The 20,877-nt window shown below is 42.8% G+C and overlaps 1 protein-coding gene across 12 annotated transcripts in view; it reads right to left on the bottom strand.

The window, feature by feature from the left end:
- The window catches only part of ATP8A2 (ATPase phospholipid transporting 8A2), a 327,202-nt gene that overhangs the window by 254,429 nt on the left and 51,896 nt on the right, over nucleotides 1-20,877 (bottom strand). For 10 of the 12 annotated variants that reach the window (XR_014510327.1, XM_083437037.1, XM_083437042.1 and 7 more), the window contains 4 exons: nucleotides 8,917-9,016; nucleotides 7,750-7,848; nucleotides 3,748-3,793; nucleotides 443-483 (listed from right to left, as the gene is read on the bottom strand). Coding sequence is in view for 11 of the 12 variants with exons in the window: in XM_083437037.1 (XP_083293163.1) it covers nucleotides 443-483; nucleotides 3,748-3,793; nucleotides 7,750-7,848; nucleotides 8,917-9,016 (286 nt within the window). In the remaining variant the exon portion in view is untranslated. Of the gene's footprint in view, nucleotides 1-442; nucleotides 484-1,002; nucleotides 1,073-3,747; nucleotides 3,794-7,749; nucleotides 7,849-8,916; nucleotides 9,017-20,877 lie in introns of those variants that run through there. The other 2 variants (XM_083437034.1, XM_083437035.1) reach the window with 2 other exon arrangements.

Here is a 20,877-nt window from a genome sequence, read left to right on the forward strand (position 1 = left end):
GTGTTTTAGTTGTGGGTTTTCTGTCTATACTTCTAGAAAGCTTAGTGTTCCCCCAATCATGGTGATGCCATGTTTCTTTTCCATGTATGGATGGCGCCATTTTGGCTGCATATGGACCCACCACTTGGAAAATAAACCACATAGAACTCTGAACTTCTTTTACCAGGGCTCCTTTCTAAGTGTGGTCCATCTCCTCTCTGCTTCCATAAACAATGAGTGACACATCTATATCAAGCAAGCAGACATGCATTTATATTACACAATTAGTAATCATTCCTTGCTTGGAATTTAAAATGGGAGAGCACATATGACCTGAGAAACACTAAGAATAGCTCTGTGAAGATATATGAACTAAGAACCTTGAGCTCCCATTCTTAGAACCCCAGCGCAGATCAAAATTATGAGTATCTAATTCACAAAACATCTTAAATGTAGTTCTTACCTCTTTCCACATAATATTCTGCCACATCCCATTTCTTAAAACTGGAAGAACAAGGAAAAAAAAGAAAACTGCATCTTTTTCTCTTAAAAAGAAATTATCACATATTAATGTGTTCCCTATCACTGATCGGTCTATGAGTCATTGATCACTCTAAAAAGAAAGTAGAGTGGGGAGGCTCGGAGGACCCTGCCATCTCCCCAACATGCTCTACAAGCAAGTTTTAATGCTACAGCTTTCTTTTTTCATCGGGTTGGCAATTGGGGGTCAAGCAGAACTCCCCCAGGGACCAGATTTGTTCTAGCAGTTGCTGAAACAACCCCAAATTCCTCCATTAATGTGAAGTTCTAAGTGGCCACATTTGTATGGTTTAGCATTATGAGAATAAGCCTAGCTTATCCCTTCCCCTGCACACTCCCCATGTTTTTGCCATTGTGACTGTGAAGAGCACATTGGAAACTTCCAGTTTAGAATTAACTACAGTTAGTATGTCCTCCAAACACCCAGCGAAAAATAAGTCAGCTTCACAAACTATGGGTTGAAGCTGGCTTCTTCCCACTAACCAACGTTAAAATGAACCACAGTCTGGCCTTGTTTGCACATGCTAAACCATGACTAAGGCTATCCATGGTTAATGTGGGCAATCATCTATATAACTTAGTTAAAGCTGGGGCATCACACAATCACTTAAACCTCACAATTACATCACAAAACAGTTTAATGCACCAGCAAGAGGAGCTGAGTCTTGAGAGTGGCTTGAATATTTTGCTGTTCTTCACTAGTGACTCTGTAGCTTTTGGGTAATGACAACTCCTTAGCCATAGTTAAGGAGGAGGCCCAGTCGATATGTAACACTAAACCAAGATTAACGTTAGCTAAGGTTGACAAACCAACTAAAAACTTTGGTTAGTGAGTAACCTTTCACAATAGTTCACAAACCATACATAGGTGGCCAGGGTAGGTTCACACATAACACTGAGCCATGGTTTAGTTTTATGTGTATACCAGACCCAGAAAGCTATAGTTCATAAAAGAGTACAGGGGAAAGTTTCTGAATTCCAGATCCAAGCTGCACCAGAGGAGGAAGAAGAGGAAATCACAGGCCCAGAACTGGAGGAGGCTTGTTCTCATAACCAGCTCAAGATAACCTGTCATTATTTCAGATAAATCTACAACATTAAAATGGGGGGGGGGGGAATGGGCACTGAATTTTGACCCATAAAGTATGCTTTAGATCAAAGAAAGAAAACCTGATGTTCTGCCAAAACCTCAGCCAAAAGTCAATACTGAGCATTTTAATTTAAAAACGGGAGCTTGCAAGTAATTGTATAAACCAGTGTAATTATTTCTCTCTCAGATATGGATTGCCACTGCTAAAATCACTTAAGGGAATGGATCTAAATATACTCAGGCAGCTCATCATATACAATATACTATTCTATGCAATTATACACCATGGTGGAGCTTGAGACAAGTGCGGTGACTGCATTGTCACTGATTGCTCCAACCCAATTGATGCCTATTTCTACCTTTGTGTAATTAGAGACAATGGGGCTGTGTGAAATAATGCAGAACACGGCATTAATCACTCAGTCGAAATAAAGCATTTCTCATTTTCATTTATTTAGATTTGAATCTGCCATTGCCCACGACAATACAACAAATAAGACAAAGGAACAGGAACACAAAGAGAAATAATGAATACAGTAATTAAAGCGGGATAAGGCACGTTCTTGCAGGATTGATGATGACAATAATGCAGTGTCGTTTCGTGCCCCCTTGGCGCAGTGTAATCAGGTACTACTTATAATAATTAGGCAAAAGGCAAAACTTCCAATCATGACTAATTACCAACACGTGGCATCTAAACAATTACAGTGGTGCCCCGCAAGACGAATGCCTCGCAAGACGGAAAACCCGCTAGACGAAAGGGTTTTCCGTTTTGGAGGTGCTTCGCAGGACGAATTTCTCTATGGGCTTGCTTCGCAAGACGAAAATGTCTTGCGATTCCTGGGGGGGGGGTTTCCGCTCCCCACCCCCTTTTTCTAAGGCACTAAGCTGCTAATAGCCTTTTAATAGCTAATCCGCTAATCCCTTAAGCCTTTAATAGCTGCTAATAGCCGCTAAACCGCTAATAGCGCTAATCCGCTAATGGGCTTGCTTCGCAAGACGAAAAAACCGCTAGACGAAGCGACTCACGGAACGGATTCTTTTCGTCTTGCGAGGCCCCACTGTATATAAAGGTAAAGGTACCCCTGCCCGTACGGGCCAGTCTTGACAGACTCTAGGGTTGTGCACCCATGTCACTCAAGAGGCCGGGGGCCAGCGCTGTCCGGAGACACTTCTGGGTCACGTGGCCAGCGTGACATCGCTGCTCTGGCGAGCCAGAGCCGCACACGGAAACACCGTCTACCTTCCCGCCAGTAAGCGGTCCCTATTTATCTACTTGCACCCGGAGGTGCTTTCGAACTGCTAGGTTGGCAGGCGCTGGGACCGAGCAACGGGAGCGCACCCCGCCGCGGGGATTTGAACCGCCGACCTTTCAATCGGCAAGCCCTAGGCGCTGAGGCTTTTACCCACAGCGCCACCCGCGTCCCAAACAATTATATACTTTCTCCCAATTCTTTCTTGTGCAGGTTATATTAGAATTTAGTCATAAATCACAAATTATTGAAACCAAAAGTAATCCTTGACCCACTTTGCACGTCACAGTAAACCATAGCTGCTGGCTTCCTATAAATGCTTTTATCTGGACAACTTTTCCATTCCCTGCTAACATATGGAAGGAAGGAACCATGATCCTTAGCTTAGTGCTGCCTCCAAAAGTTCAAGTAAATCATGATCAGTGAGCCCAAAACAAACCTTTGCTACAGATCATGGTTTATTGAGAGTGAAATAAACCATAATCATATATATTAGTTCCGCATTTGTATGAAATCCATCTTTTAGTATGGCAGCACCTACACCTTGCAGCTCCCTGCCTATTGCAATCAGATGGGCATCTTCACTATACTCTTTTTAGTGCCTGCTAAAAATAGACAAGTTTATCCTGACATGCAAAATGCTGACATGTGTTTGATTTCCCCCCCATTGCCGATTGTTGTTTTTTACTGTTTTCAATCGTTTGTTTTAACTGTCTTTGACTGATAGTTTCATTTTATCCTTTTCGTGAATCGCTTTGAGGGCTTGTATTTTTACAACCAAGCAGCATATAAACTTTGTGAAATAAATGAAATAACAAATAAGACAATCAGGTTGTGACTTTCCCCCCTGTGTGTACTTTATTTAAAATTAAAAGAAGACCTTACCCACTGTTTTCTTTTTGTTCACCGTACTGTCAGCCTTGTGTCTTTTCTATTGGGAAGTCAAAGTACAAACATTTAGTTGGAGAAACACTGAGAAAAGTGATCTGTGCACCCAAAAGGCTAAAGCAAAGCAGAGGAACCGAGAGACAAGACCACTTCTATTACACTTGACATTTCCCTTAGTGTGCAAAACACAGAACTGTACCGTTTGCATCAAGTTCCAAAATGTATCAAGGCCTTTCAACTCTCTAATGGGCTGACCAGCCAATGCGCACACAATGAATCTTTGTACTTGCAAGGTGCTTTTGCTAAGAGCTCCACCTGCTTCATATTATCCTGATAAGTCTTACAACACCTTGCAAGACAAGTTAGTATCATTATCCCCACAATATAGAGAATGGAATGAGGATTGGGGAGGGAGTCACTGGTTTGTGGAGGCAACTAGGAAGAGTTCGCACCTTTGGTTTCAAGTACAGTGGTACCTCGGGTTACAGACGCTTCAGGTTACATACACCGCTAACCCAGAAATAGTACCTCGGGTTAAGAACTTTGCTTCAAGATGAGAACAGAAATCGCACGGCAGCAGCAGGAGGCCCCATTAGCTAAAGTGGTGCTTCAGGTTAAGAACAGTTTCAGCTTAAGAACGGACCTTCAGAACGAATTAAGTACTTAACCCGAGATACCACTGTAGCTAGAAGGGGCCATAGCTCAGAGGCAGGGCATCCAATGCTTTGCATGCAGAAGGTTCCATGTTCAAATCTTGGCACCACCAGAGAACCCTGTGTGAAATCCTGAAGAGCCACTGCCAGTCTGTGTAGAAGATACTGAACTATATGGACAAATGGTCTAACACAGTATAAAGCAGCTTCCTATGTTCCTGCAAATGTAAACAGCCTTCACTTCAACATCCCCCACAGGCTATAGTGCAAACCAAGAACTGTAAAGCATGACAGCGCTGGAAAATAACAAATTACAGTAATTTTCACCCAACACTCTCAATAGCCCTCTTAGAGTGCATAGTATTTTTCAATCCTTATTCCATTTAGCCACACAAGAGCCCTATGATTTAGGTCAATAATGTTACTATTTTACAGATGGGAACCGAGGCGAAGATAAGGCAGACTGCTGAAGGCCACCCAATAACCACAACAAACCACAATCCAAATCCACTCTCCCATTATGGACCATTCCTGGCCTGCGTCTAGCAGGCAAACATTTCCAAATTTAGCTCTTCTACCTTCTACCAACCAAGGGAGCGGCTTTGAGCCATGTCCAACACATGGTATATTGCTTCACCTATACATTTTAGATAAAATAAAATAAAAATGCAACTTTGTGCCAGTAATTCCAAGGCTGTGCAGACACCGTGGAGCCCTGGGCAGAAACTTCTGAAAGGACGGATTATTTCGGTGGCATAACTTCATCAGTGTTCAATAGGAACGGGGCTTTAAAGGTCTGTCTCAAGGTAAAGCTGAAATGTTTTGTCTGCAAAGAAATGCCAAATGAATTTGGCTAGGATCCAAAGAGACACACATGGGGAGTTTCTGCCTGCACAGTGGCTCAGAAACCTCTTGTTGAGGAAGGCTCTGTTACAGCTACAGTTTTAATTCTCTTTGATGGATGTCTGTGATGAAGTAATTAGTTTTGTTTGCTGCACTTTTCTATCCATTTTTTTCCTCCAAAGAAATTAGCTGAATTGTGGTTCCCAGGAGGTGACCTCTCTCCAGGCAACTTACAGGGCCGGGTCTGCTAAATTTTAGCACTACGACTGCATCACGTCAGGAACAAAAGAGGCTGCCTTATCAAAGGTCTGACAAGGCTTCTCTAACCCAGAGCCTCTAGATGCTTTAAACTACAACCAGCATAATTCTGGTGGTCAACAAAAGAGGTTTAAAGACTGTCTCAAGACAAATCTAAAAAAATGTAGTATAATCACTGACAACTGGGAAACACTGGCCTGCGAGCGCTCCCGTTGGAGAACAGCCTTTACCAAAGGTGTCATGGGCTTTGAACATGCTCAAACTCAGGACGCAAGGGAGAAACGTGCTAAGAGGAAGGCTAGCTTGGCAAATCCACACCATGATCAACTCCCACCCGGAACCCTATGTCCCCACTGTGGAAGAACGTGTAGATCCAGAATTGGCCTCCACAGTCACTTACGGACTCACTGTTAAAACCATATTTATGGAAGACAATCATACTCAGCTACAAGTGATCACCAAAGAAGAAGAAACTACAACACCCATCAGCCCCAGCCAACATACTCAATGGAATCAGATGATGGAAGTTGTAGTCCAAAGCTTCTGGAGAATACCAGGTTGGTTAAGGCTGTCCACCTAGCAAAGCCTCGTCTGTTCAGACTGACAAAAGCTCTCCAGGGTCTCAGGCAAAGGCCCTTCTCATCAATTGCAACCTGATCTATTTTTAACTGGAGGCACCAGGATTGAACCTGGAACTTTCTACATACAAAGCGAGAGCTATTTTTCAGCCCTCCATCATGTCCCTGCAAACCATTATCTGGGCACCACGCATCAGGCTTGGTCACTGGCCACAGCAATAAGTGCAAATGATGAAAAATTGCTCAGGTAGGGACTAAGAACTGGCAGCTCTAGCACCGATTTCTGGGGCAAGGTCGTACCCCGGGGGACCTGCTGTGGCCAAAAGACTCAGAAGCATAGCGGCAACTGGAACATCTAAAAGCTGATGGGAAATGTGTGCACGCCTTTGCATCTCCAGAGCAACCCATAGGGCAGGGTTTAACTAAGTTGTTTTGTGCATGGAACAAGGTCCAAAAAAAGCAGCAAGACTGTCCCCCCTTGCATTTGCTCTGGAGGGTTGGGGGAAACCCCAAATCACGTTTAAGGGGTAAGCAGCAGGGGACGAGAGGGTGGAAAAGTCTTGTTGTGTGAGTGGACTTCCTTCCCCAAATGCACAAGTCCTTCAGAGCTATGTTGAATCCCTCCCATTGTTGTATTTCAGATGTGCTGTGAGAACTTTGGTAATGAGGCAGGTCATATGACAGAGTTCATATAACCGAGCAGTGCTGCCCATTAAGACTACAGACCCTCATGGACTCACCTATCAGTAAGTCCCACTGAACTCAGTGGGGCTTATCTCAGAATATAAAATTAATCTTTGTAACAACAGAAGAACCCTCATGAATCAGAGGGGGGTGCTCATCTAATCCAGTATCCTCTTACAGTCTGATGGAATGGCCACTTCTAGGTAGATGAGTTGAGAGAGAGAGTCAAAGGCCTGATTTCCTGCTCTGCTCTTAGCACATTTGTTCTTCTTGTATGGTTCTGTAATGATTCTGGCTGCAATGGCAGGGTGGAATTAAGTATCAGGAAACTACCGTATTTTTCGCTCTATAAGACGCACCAGACCACAAGACGCACCTAGTTTTTGGAGGAGGAAAACAAGAAAAAAAATATTCTGAATCTCAGAAGTCAGAACAGCAAGAGGGATCACTGCGCAGTGAAAGCAGCAATCCCTCTTGCTTCTCGGGCTTCTGTGATAGCTGCGCAGCCTGCATTTGCTCCATAAGACGCACACACATCTCCCCTTACTTTTTAGGAGGGGAAAAGTGAGTCTTATAGAGCAAAAAATACTGTGCATAAATAACTAATACATCCCAATGCACAATTGGTGTCCTTTGAATGCAAGGTGTCCACGGGTGTCTCTATAGGCTCCTGCCCCATACACACAAATGTCTCTTGCATGACCACATCTAAGTTTCAAAGGATCGGAGGAACATTGGTTAGAAAAGACAGAAGTGCCTTATACTACGTCAACCCATTGGCCCATCTGGCTCAGTGCTGCCTGCACTGACTGGCAGTGGCTCTCCAGTATTTCAAACAGGAGTCTCTCCTTGCCTGGAAATGCCAGGAATTGAACCTGGGACCTTCTGCATGCAAAGCAGATGCTCTGCCACTGAGCTACGGCGCTTCCCCTCCAACAATAGATGGTTAGCCTATTTCACCCAAATGCCCAATGTATACTCACATAGTCTTCAATAATCTCCTTGATGCCAGCAACCGTGAGAATAAATAGCAGTGGCACCAAGGTGGTATATCTTCCAGTTGGTGAGACATCTGGAATTTGCTGAAAAGGGAAAAAAAATTATGTTATGGCTATGACCAATGTTTTCTCCTACTGTGAAAGTACTGAGAGAAAAAAGCCAAAATTCCTGATGCCATTTGCTAAATGAAAAGCAACCTCTGGAGGGAAGAACTTGTAGTTGAAAGGTGAGCGGTGAGGGTAACTTAAATCTATTCTTTACCTGCTGCTTCTCTACTCCAAATTGTGACCTTTTCTCTACCGCTTTTCTTCCATGGGATTCCAAATACAGAAGGAAATATTGTTTGGTGGGGTGATTTAGAGTAGAGAACGACTGGGCAATGCAAGGGTGAAGCATCTCCTCCCCCTTGGTGCTTCTCCAGTATAAATTCCCTTGTCTTGAACGTTTTGTTTCTAAAAACCAGTGTTAGGGCTCTACAACATAAATGTGGTGCAATGCGTCACTAGCCTCTGAAACTAGGGCCTAACCTAGCAAGCTGCATTGGACTGCATGGGCTCAGGTCTCAGAGCTCTGCTAAGGGACACAAGGGGTGTGTAACACTGACCCCTTTCAATTGGCAAACAATACAAAGGCTCCTGACTGAAGCATCCCAGGATCATTTCAAATACAGGTTGGCTTTCTCCCTTTGTGTGGTCAATAGGCCTGTTTTACTCTAGCCTGAGCCTCAGAGACCCTAAGCTGGAGAACACATCCTCCAGGTCTAGGTTTAGTTAATGCTACCCTCGGTCCCAGCTCTGTTCTGATACTCTTACATATGGAGGTAGACAACATGTTAGCCTCCATATGTTGATGAACTGCAACTCCCATCAGACCCGGCCAGTATGGCCAAGGGTTATGGGAGTTGTAGTCCACAAACATCAGGAAAGGCATGATGTTGGAAGCCCTTAGCACAGAACAACAGCCTGGAAGCATTTGCTGTTAATCACTCCCATTGATTCTATGGAGCATGATCACTGTGTCATGCAATGGTGAGGTCCACAGTTCGGGGGTTTCATCATTGCTATAGGAAAGATATGCCCAGAACATTCACTTGTAATTATATTAAACCGAGTAACAAATGTGGTCCGTTTAATTTCGCAACAGAGGCCTACCTGCAGTAAGGCAATGAAGAGGAAGAAAGCATTAGCCGCTTTTCTGATCTGCTCATACAAGAATCGAGGTAGAAATGTCACCACGCTGTACTTGGCTGTGCTGTAAGTTTTCAGAAACAAAAAAGGAAATAAATGAAGACTTCGTTTAGAAGGACACAGGGGGAAACCCGCACCAAGTGAACTGACATTAAATTAAACCAGCGCGGGGGGGGGGGGGAATCGAGTCAGTCCTTTCAAATCAATATGTGAACTTCAGCCTTTATAAATTGAGATGTCTAGCAAAGTAAAAAAATAATAATAAACCCAATATGATTACTGTAACACACAGCCAACAAATTCGTTCAGTTAACTGCAGCGAGCATCGTATTCCATATATCAAAACTCTGCTGGTTTCCACAAATTCTGGAGTCCTGATTATCAGAACCAGCAAGGTTTTTTAATGTGATCCGAATGCTCTGAAAATCTATTCTTGATTTACAAGAAAACCTCAGTACCATGGACAGTTCTCTATGGGTTGCATGCCGTTAAGTCCTACTCGGAGTAAACTCACTGAAATTAATCAGAATCATAGAATTGTAAAGTTGGAAGGCACCCCAAGTGTCTTCAACCCCAGTTGAACCCCCTGCAATGCAGGAATCTCAGCAGAAGCTGAAAGCTGAAAATGGACCCAAGTTCACCATGCCTTTTAATGATAATGGACCTCCTCTGAGTAGAATTGGCCCTGGATCGAACTCTATGAGATTATTTTAGCTTCAGGTTATGCTGCTGAAAACAGCACATCTGTGTCAAGTTCTCCCCTTCCACCTCTTAATAAATTGTATTGACGTTGTATTGCCAGTAACTTGTTTTTAAAGGAGCAAATAGTTTATTCTCCAAAGACACCCATGGTATTGTCATGCTGCAGCATCATTGTGGGTGGGAATGCATGGGACACAGATTAAAGCACGGTAAGAGTAAAGAAGAGGAAGGAAAAGAATACACTGAGAAGACGGTGCCAATGGAATAAAATGGCATCAAAACAATGCAAATACATTTGCAATGAATATTTGTTTATTTATCATTTAACACAGTCGCACACAGCTTAATGAGACAGTCTCCAAGTAGTTTAAAGAACAAACATGCACAACAACACTCACCCTGCTAACACATGCCTTGCAATTTGTTCACACAAATCATCCAGTAACAACTACTTGTTCAATAGCACTCAAACCATTCTACTGCCACTAAACTTGTTAACAATTTTATATATCGCCTTCATCCATGCATGTTCCTGTACAACCAGGGTTCCAGGGTTCTCCGGAGCTGCATTCCACTCTGAGCGTGGAGGGCATCAGTCCCTCCTCTTAAGTGAAGAGGAACGCCTTGAAAGTGTGATAGCGCTAATCTGAGATTGCGCTCATTCCTCCTTATCTTCAGCCCTCTGTTTCCCTCCCAAACAGCACCAATGATTCTGCTGCATCATCTATAAATAACGAACAGGTGGGTTCGTTCTTCAGCTGACATATGGTATCTGAACCCTGGAAGACAGGGAGGCACTTAAATGTTGTTATTTAAGGCACAGATTCATTTGTTTCCCTGCTTCATACTTGACACCCTCAACATATGCCAATTTCGCCAGCCTCCTTCACCAAATATAAGATCAGCTCTTCCATGGAAGCTTCCCATGTGTTGTGGCTATAATATTATTAATAATAATTTATTACTTATACCCCGCCCATCTGGCTGAGTTTCCCCAGCCACACATACTTGTGCGGATGTTGTTCAGAGCACAAGTACAATGATTCCCCAGAGTTTAAATGGAACTTTTCCTATGGCAGCACATAAAGAGGCAATGATATCTAGCACTCAATGATATCTAGCTAGCTGAATCAGGGCAATGCAGAAGCTCTGTTTACAAAACAATAGGGGAAACCTGTGAAAGAGAAATGCTGAGCATTGGGGTGGCTAGTAATGAAGGCTGCTAATACTGTAGTCAGCTTTATCCCATTGCTCAGAGCTTCCCTTTCTATAGGAGCTTCCAGTATCCAGCCTCAGATATCTCAGCACTTTATCAGGCTGATATCAGATCAAACAGATTAGTTTAATGGGATGCTTAAAAGTACTTATTTAAATTATTAATACCCCACTTTTTCTTCAAATACCTCAAGGCAGTTTACAAAAATAGTAAAACACACACACACACTGTTGTTGTTGTTGTTGTTTAGTCGTTCAGTCGTGTCCGACTCTTCGTGACCCCATGGACCAGAGCACGCCAGGCACTTCTGTCTTCCACTGCCACCCGCAGTTTGGTCAGATTCATGTTTGTAGCTTCGAGAACACTGTCTAACCATCTCGTCCTCTGTCGTCCCCTTCTCCTTGTGCCCTCCATCTTTCCCAACATCAGGGTCTTTTCCAGTGAGTCTTCTCTTCTCATGAGGTGGCCAAAGTATTGGAGCCTCAGCTTCACGATCTGTCCTTCCAGTGAGCACTCAGGGCTGATTTCCTTAAGAATGGATGCGTTTGATCTTCTTGCAGTCCATGGGACTCTCAAGAGTCTCCTCCAGCACCATAATTCAAAAGCGTCAATTCTTCGGCGATCAGCTTTCTTTATGGTCCAGCTCTCACTTCCATACATCACTACTGGGAAAACCATGGCTTTTACTATACGGACCTTTGTTGGCAAGGTGATGTCTCTACTTTTTAGAATGCTATCTAGGTTTGCCATTGCTTTCCTCCCAAGAAGCAGGCGTCTCTTAATTTCGTGGCTGCTGTCACCATCTGCAGTGATCATGGAACCCAAGAAAGTAAAATCTCTCACTGCTTCCATTTCCTCCCCTTCTATTTGCCAGGAGGTGATGGGACCAGTGGCCATGATCTTCGTTTTTTTGATGTTGAGCTTCAGACCATATTTTGTGCTCTCCTCTTTCACCCTCAATAAAAGGTTTTTTAATTCCTCCTCACTTTCTGCCATCAAGGTTGTGTCATCTGCATATCTGAGGTTGTTGATATTTCTTCCAGCAATCTTAATTCCGGCTAGGGATTCATCCAGCCCAGCCACACACACACACTACAAACAGCAATATATAAAAGGAATACAGTCGTACCTTGGTTGACTAACGCCTTAGCAGTCGAACGCTTTGGCTTCTGAACGCCGCAAACCCATAAGTGAGTGTTCCGGTTTGCGAACGTTCTTTTGGAAGCTGAACGTCCAGTGGGGCTTCTGTGGCTTCTGATTGGCTGCAGGAAGCTCCTGCAGCCAATCGGAAGCCCTGCCTTGGAAGTCAAACGTTCTGGAAGTCGAATGGACTTCCAGAACGGATTCTGTTTGATTTCCAAAGTACGACTGTAAATAAGAATAAAAGCCAGAAATAAAACAGTTTAAAACAGGTGAGGAAAACATGTTTGACCCTCCAGATGTTGTTGGACTACAATGCCCATCACCCTGACCATTCTTCATGCTCACTGGGGCTGATGGAAGTTGGAGTCCAACACTGGGAGGGCTGCAAGCTCCCCCTCACTGAATTAAACACTAATTCCTGTATTTTACTAGCAATAGGTTTCATTTGCTCCATTTTCATAATCCATCCCTGGTTTAAAACCAATTGCAATAGGAAGTGTCTTTTTTAAAAAATAAAAATAATAATAAAGTAAAATAAAAAATAATTAATGGCTTCATTATTTAAAAGAATAGCAAAAAAGCAGCATTAAAAAAACTAGTTATGCAATAAGAACTGCACATAGTTATGGCTGGCAAGGAATTAAAATCCAGTCTATACCAAGGGCCGTGTCAATCATAGTATTAAAATAGAAATGAAAAGCTGAATAGATCACTGTAGCAAGAAGGCTACAGCTTATAGATTGTGAGTAATGTTAGGCAACCATGAGAGAAAAACTGCAAGGAAATCAGAATGAAGAAATAAGAGTTGTGCTCAAAAAGTGGGGGAAATCTTAGATTACAGACAGAGGAACATCTAGTCCAGCATCCTGTTCTCACATTGGCCAACCAGATGCCTACAGAAATCCTGCACAGTACACCGCTTTCCTCACTTGTAATTCCCAGCATCTGATATATAGTTCCCTGGGAAGAGGGGAGGATTGTTAAACCACTCTGAAAATTGTAGCTGTGGGAGGGGGAATAGGGGTCTCTTGTTGGCTCTCAGCACCCTTAGCAAACTACCTGAAATATACTTGGAGTCCTGTAGTGATTTCATGCTCTTTATTGCAACTTGTAAAACAGTGATTGAATTGCCCCCCCCCCCAAACCTCAGGCTTTTATATACATTATTTACACAATGAGTCCCGTCTGATTGGCTTACAGGAAAAGACCAATCAGGCTCCAGGAGAGAAGCAGAATCAGCCAATCAGCTGTTGTGTTCTAGGATCCTACTTGCCTATTGTTCTAGGATCCAAGCTTAGTACATAAAACTACCATTTCCAGGATTCATTAGGGGAAGCCATGACTGTTTCAAGTGGTACCATAGTGCTTTAAGCGCATGGTGTGAATGTGGTCCTAGAAGCATACGCATATCAGCAGGGGCATCTGTGAGGTTAATGAGCACTGCCTTGCACACCCAACTTGGTACAGGGAAACTGGGGAAGGAGCCAGGTAAGTCAGGATGGGAGCTAGTTGCAGCCACTGGGCTTCCAGTTTGCCACCCCTAGTTTAAATAACAGGGCACCATCCAACTTATCCAACTTCTGTTTATTGCCCATTCATCTGGGGTATTATGTCAACAGCATTTTGCTCCATCCTTTCTGTTCAACTGATGATTGTGGAGGGGTGGGGAGGGTGGATTACTAAAAATACTGGTGACATGTTTTAGCTGAGAGTCGATTACAATATACGCTGCACCGCACAGAAGTGGCATAAGAATATATGAACAGAATTTCAAAGAATGCCAGCTAAGAGAACAGCCTTGGAAACATTTTGCTGCCTGACTCAATACATAATGTGTTTTCACAACTACCCAAACAATAAATCTGTCTCATTTATATATCACAACCAGTACGTCAAGGCCGCTTCAGATTCAATATGGCAACTGCTGCTGCTCTGAATGGAGCTGTGTGGCAGCTATTACTGTACGTAAGGTGGGACGCATACATACAGGAACATAGGAATCGGCTTTACACGAGTCAGAACTACTATTCTGGCTAACCAGATGTTGCTGGACTACAGCTCCCATCATCCCTGGCAACAGGCCATGCTTCTAACTCTACAATTCTATGACTGGGGCTGATGGGAGTCCAAGAACAGCTTGTGGGGCTGGGGACGAAGTACAATATGGAAGTGGCTGGGCTACTTCGGGTGTCAAGTTCTGGGGGGGGGGGGTGTGCGCGCGCCCTAATTTTGAATGCTCCAGGTGAAAGAGAAAACCCCCTGCATTTAGTAAATTTGTACTTCAAAGAGGAAATTGGAGCAGCTGTCACTGGAGTCACTCATTTACTACATAAAGCAAGCCTTTTGGGGCAAGATGTAAGGTGTTTAGAAAAGTTCATTGGAGCTTTAATTTGTCTTAGTCTCATTTATTGCAAAATACGACAGGTGTCCACTATTTGAACTTTCCAGACGTGAGTTCCGACAAGCTTCCCCAGCATAGCTGTCAACTTTTCCCTTTTCTTGCGAGGAATCCTATTCAGAATAAGGGAATTTCCCTTTAAAAAAGGGAAACGTTGACAGCTATGTCCCCCAGCTGGATAAATGGACCTTTATTGTGGGTGTCTACTTGTTTTAAGTGTCTTTGTTGCATTTGTGCTTTTAACTGTTTTTAATTATCTTATGTGTAAATTGCCTGGAAACGGTGGTTTAGAAGGTGATTAATAAACTAGTGGTGGTGATAAAACGCATGCAGACCTGCTTTGCTGGCTGAGAAGGTCTGCCATGACAAAGCGTTGTCCTTGCCAATAATTTATGCCCTATTTTTTAAAAAAAGAGAAGAGTAACAAAAACATAAAGTTGATTTTTTAATGGAGGGAAAAAGAGCAGTGTTTGCAGAACTCCGAGGGGGTGGAAAATACAACTTCATATTTCATATATGAAATCAGAAGAGAGACAGGGACAGAAGGAGAGGATTTTAAAGTGCTGGCTCCATATTCCAAGTACATATTTTACTAAGGAAGGCAACTGAACAGCAAACAAAGCAACTCTGGGAGAAAATCAATCTCCCAGATTTCTATTTGAGAAGGTTGGTTAATCAAAAGCAGAAAGTAGCATTGTTTTTACCTTTCATTGGAACAGAAACCTAAGCAATAAAAATATAATTTTAATGCTATTTTTCTGCACTGGCCTTCATTGCTGTTATCCAGAGGTAATGCTTGGCCTGCATTTTCATGGAACTTTTAATGCACAATGATAGCAAAACAACAAAGGCTTTAGAAGGACCTATAAAGACCTGAAACAGCACATATATTTCCCCCTTGAAGACAAGCTGCAACAATGTGGGGAATGGGTCGTCTCTAGGAGCAAGCCTAGGGATAAGTTGATGCAAGAGATTCAGAATACGTTCTGAACCCATAAATATGTTGAGAAATTGGGGCGGGAACCTAAGCAGGATTTGGGGGAGGAGGACAAGGCAGGGTCAGATCCAAAGCAGTTGGAGAAAGTCAGGACAATCAATCCCCAGTTAGCCAAAAAGTTCACTGGGTGACCTTGGGCCGGTTGCTATCTCTCAATGCAACCTACCTCACAGGATTGTTGCAAGGATAAAGTGGGAAGGGGAGAAAAATGTATACCTCACTGAGGCAGGATATAAGGATAATATATAAATATGGGGACAGCAGGATAGCTAATGTTAATGAAACAATCACTGTGAGAAATAGCAGCTGGGGGGAGGGGAGAGATTTTGATCCCCCACCCTGTGCCACAGTACTGAACCTGATTTCCCTTCTGCCTCCCCAAGAGGCAACTATTTACAAAAAAAGAAAAGACAGAAAGACCCATTTAACAGAGCACATCACTCGACTCTTTTGATAAAGATTGGTTACTCACTGCTGATGTAGGGAATATAACAGACGGAGCAGGCCTAACTACGTGGCAATATGGGGGAAAGCCTTGCTGGAAAGGAACCAGCCCTAAGACACAGCAACTGATGCTACCCTTTACTACCTCCACAGATATTATCTCTTTACAAACAGTGGGTTTTTTTCTAAAAAAAATGTTGAGGGGTATTCTCAGTTTGACTCAAGAAAATCACCGGAAAAGGAAATTAAGCCACCACTGGAGGTGGTAGCAATGAAACTGACCAATCACCGTGCTAGATTCCAACTCCTACTTCACACATTAAATGCTCGCTTCCATCTGAGACTCAGGAAACACCGTGGCAGGAAATGAGGCCGCCATTGGAGGTAGCAATGGAAGTGACAATTCACTGTGCTGTTCAATGGAACTGACGATTCACCACGCTAAAGAAAAAACTAAAAAAATTTAAATTTTTAGTTTCTTCTCCCGTTAGATTCAGAAAATGTTTAGGGGTATGCATACCTCAGCATACCCCCCAGAAAAAAGCACCGCATTTACATCTGAATCATCTTCCATGGCGCTGCATACAAAGCAATATAGTTATTTCCTTCTCTTTCTGCAAACTTTGGTGCTAACAACAGTTCTGTGAGGTGCTAGGGAGCATGCCTGAGAGAGACGAACCCTGTGTGCTTCACGACTGAAGGGATATTTCTGAACTCGGCTCTTCCCACTTCTAAGTCTGACACGGACCATACCACATTGGCTCTCACATGCTAGGAAACTAAAAGCTGCTGTGGTGATGCAGGCCATTCCTCCTCCAAAGAAACAAACGCGGCCTGATTCTCACATTATTTTCTGAGGTGGTAAAATCACAACGATATGGCTTTACCTTATTATATATATTTTTTTCATTTGCACTGGAGGTCACCAAATACTTAAAGCATTATGATACCACTTTAAACAGTCACGGCCTCCTCCAAAGAATTCTGGGAGTTGCAGTTTGTTACAAGGTACTGACTGAGAGTTGTTGGGAGACTCCTTCACAAAACTATAGTTCCCTGTGAAGAGAGATTAACTGGCTCTAAACCACTCTGGATATTGTACCTCTTTGAGGGGACAAGGGGTCTCCTAAGAGATTCTTGCATCCTTAAAAAGAACTGCATCTCCCAAAATTCTTTGGGGAAACTGTGACAGTTTAAAGTGGCATTATAGTTCTTCAAATGTATGGCCTAATGCAGCCTCATGTGGCAATAACTGGTGTATTTGCCACAGCAAGACAAAAAGCTAGTTTCTCTGGCATTCGTAGCAAATAGTAGCTCTCGACCTGTGAGGGTCAATCCAAAGAACCCCTCTGATGCTATGATTGTTAGCTTCCCGCATAGATCTATGCAGCCCCATCCATTGTAGTCCATTTGTTCTGTTACCACTGGCGATATAAACAAGCCCATTGTCAAATAAATGCACTTAGGAAGACACTTGGAAGAAGAAAACATGTTGAGTCTTGTTGAGTCAATTGATTTGGTCCCTAGCCAAACCTTGGGAGTTTTACAATCCTCTTAGTTTTCACAAAGAAAATCTCCTTCTAAAATCCAGAGAACCTTTCTTTGGTTAGAAGGCATTCCTATGAAAAGCTAAACCTGTTGACAAAGTGTGATTTGTTAAAAGGGATAATTCAGAAAAGCTACATGAGGACAGCCTCGTTTTTCCTTAATGTAGAAAAATGCTAGACATGTGAATAGTTGAACAGAATAATATACTCTTCTTACCAAACAACAAGACGAAGGGGGGAGAAGTCTAGAGTCCCCAAAGGATGGTATTTCAGAAAGCACAGCAGTACTATAATCACACATTTCTCAACTGACATTTAACAACAAATTACAAACACAGCAACCTGAAATTCCCTTCCTTCAAGAAGGGCAGTGTGTTCTCCTCACTATAATCATTAGCATCTTGTGTCTGGATAATCCAAATGGTGTACCAAGAAAAGGATGGATTTTCTCATCCAATAACAGCCTCTTTTCAGGCACCATCTTGGCCAGAAATCCACTTTCTCATCCAAATTAAGCACGTGTGTGTGTGTGTGTGTGTGTGTCTGCAGTGGTGACTACTATGTAGGGCTGGGCGATATCTGGTTTTCAACATTGTGATGTATCACCAGCTAAACATCACGATATAGTGATATATCACGATGTCTGAAAATAAGGAGGAAGGAGGACTTTGACGAGTGCATGAAACTATTTCTGGTGGATTTTTCATGATACAGGCAAGGTTTACTTTCAACTAGTCACCTGTCTTACCATGTGTTTGCAAATTATATATATAATGACACATCCTTTAAACCAAACAAAAAGGAAGCACTTGGTAGGTCGTCTTTACTTTTAAATGAGAGGCATCTAGTAGGAAGAATAATAGGCTGTTGAGTAAAATTTTCAGTTATTAATTTATCACCAGCTACGAAGCCTGACCAAGTGGAACCTTCGTGGGAAGCTGTGCAAACTTCACAAAGAACATGCTATTGTCTGCCTCAGGCCCATTGTATGTTGTCAAGGTGAACCCACGGCGCAATATCATTGTTATGACATTCCTGTTTGCCAGAGGCCTTCCTGTAAATGGTCTGGAAGCAACAGTTTCAATATATCACTCTAAAGTCGCACCACCTTTCAACAGATGTGGAAAAAGTAAGCAAAGAACAGATGCTGCTTTTTAAGCTGTTTGATAAAGATGTCTAAGTATTCATCCAATATTTCAAGCCATAATTGTTCTTAAAGCAGGTCACTTTTTTTTTTTTAAAAAAGGCAGGTGTATAAGCAGCAGGATACTAGTCTCATAATGATGGATTTGAAAAGCCAGGTGCTGTTGATGGTATAAAAACAATAGCACCATGTGACGTCTAACAGTTTCAGCAAAAGGATAAAAACTGACTGAGGATGGGGGATGTTTTTCAGAGTCTTTTGCCTAGTCAAGTAGGTGTTTCTGCTGCCAGTAGAAGGATTTTTTAAAAAGAAATGTTTTTATTCAATTAATTTATTTAAAAGGGTTATAATCTACCCTGCAACTGGTAGGATCTCAGGGCTGGCCATGACAAATAATACAGACAGATAAAACAAATACAATTTAATACTAAAATCCTTTAAATATATATATTACAATCCTTCAATCTGGACATCCTATTACATTAACGCCAGCCAAAAGAGAAAAAGCATTCGGTTGGCACTGAAAAAGCTACAGAGCAGGAGCCAGCATAAGTTTGTTAGGCCTTGATAAGGGTTTTGCCTTGATGGCGATGCCTGTTGTGATTCTACCTCAACATCCCAGAACTCCGTGTGTAGCTCAGGTGTGGAACTGCTCTTCTTTTTAAAACGATGGGATCAACTTACTGTGAGACACACCTGTGTTCTACCTCCTGATACAAGCATTTCACAGAAAATGGAAAGTATTAAATTCATGAAGTTATAGCCAAAGGTGAAAAACGTGAGTTACCTAGACCTAACACAAAAAGAGAGAGCAAAAACAGCCATCTCACACATATCAGCTTTTTTCTTTTCTATTTTGGACTAAGATTAGTCGCGTCCCCCCCTACCAACTGCCCTAATCCCTATATCACATGCTCCTATAAGAATACCGGTCTTGCAGCATTTCATGGTGCTAGGTTGCCTTGCATTCCAATTAAATACTGTGTACTTATGAGAATTGTCTGGTGTTACTGAGTTTGCAACTGCTTGTCCGTAAGAGCTAAGCTTAACTTGAAAGTACTACATTTCCATTCAGTTCAGGAGACCCCTCTGGAGTTGTATGTTTAATGTTCTGTTTTTAGAAACCAACCACGACAACCTCTATTCTATGGAAGATCTGCATATGTACAGATCAGTCCCAATGGCCAGCCCCACCACTTCTGGCAATGCTGATCCCCTGATGGAGACGAGTGGGGATGGAGAGAATGCCTGAGATTAGTTCCTCCCATCCACTGTCAAAAAGATGAACACACTAACCACCTGTGTGGCTGTACACAGTGGAGGAAGTTCATGTGCAGGTCCAAGGCAACCCGAATATGCTGGTGCCTGGGAGAGAAAAATCCAAATAGCAAATCCATGGTGCTGGTGAAAATACAATGCTAAACTAAGCAACTAGTTGCAGACTTCCAGTGGTGTCCCAATATCTGCTCACCAAAGCAGGTCACCTACTAGAGCCCAGCCTGTCAAGACTTTGGATGCCACAACCCAGGACACAATCTAGAAAGGATACAGGAGCATATAGATGTTCCCACAATTACGGGCTCATGCAGTGGCATCAGTGGGAAGGGAACACCATGCATATGTATCCTGAGTGCTTGGAAGGGATGGATGCTCAGACTGAGGCTCCTGCCCCCAGATGTAGTGGTTTTGCCCAACATCTCTAGCTTTTGGGATTCAATCTTTGGTCATGTTTCTAAAATAGCTAACCAGATCATCCCAAAAGCAGCCCCTTTAGCTCTTCTCTCTATTTTCACCGGCCCCAAACTCAGCCATAAATATCTTATTAATTGTTCCTCTTGGTTGCAGCCGGATCAACAACAGCCAGAGGCCGGAAACGTCCTCTGAGTTTATTTTAATGCTAGTTGGTATAAGCGTGTTTGACTCTTGCTCTCATGGAAAGATCCAGCGGGTGATACGGGTGGAAAGCAAGGGACTAAACTGCATCTAATCAGTTTGACATGGTTTGGTTTCCGTTCCTAACTTTCATAACTTCTTGAGAGTTCATGACCTCCAGAGACCCACACTGGGTTTCGGAGGGGCTTTATCAGATAGCTGTTTTGCCTATTGTTTATCTGATTTAAACGCTTATCACTTCTTTCCAATCGTGCACTGTAACAATGAAACATGAGATTCCTTTTTTGTTGTTGTTCTTTCTGGGCTGCAATTTGCAAAATGAAACCATTATTTTTAAAAAGCATGCATAGAGTTCTGCCCATCTAGGTACATATGGCGCTTGTCCACGTGTAGAGGCCCCCTGACTGGTGATGCTCCTGCTCACATACACATCTTTTCCAA

The sequence above is a fragment of the Podarcis tiliguerta genome, assembly GCF_965153285.1.
Source record: "Podarcis tiliguerta genome assembly, chromosome: 4".
Classification (NCBI taxonomy): Eukaryota; Metazoa; Chordata; class Lepidosauria; order Squamata; family Lacertidae; genus Podarcis; species Podarcis tiliguerta.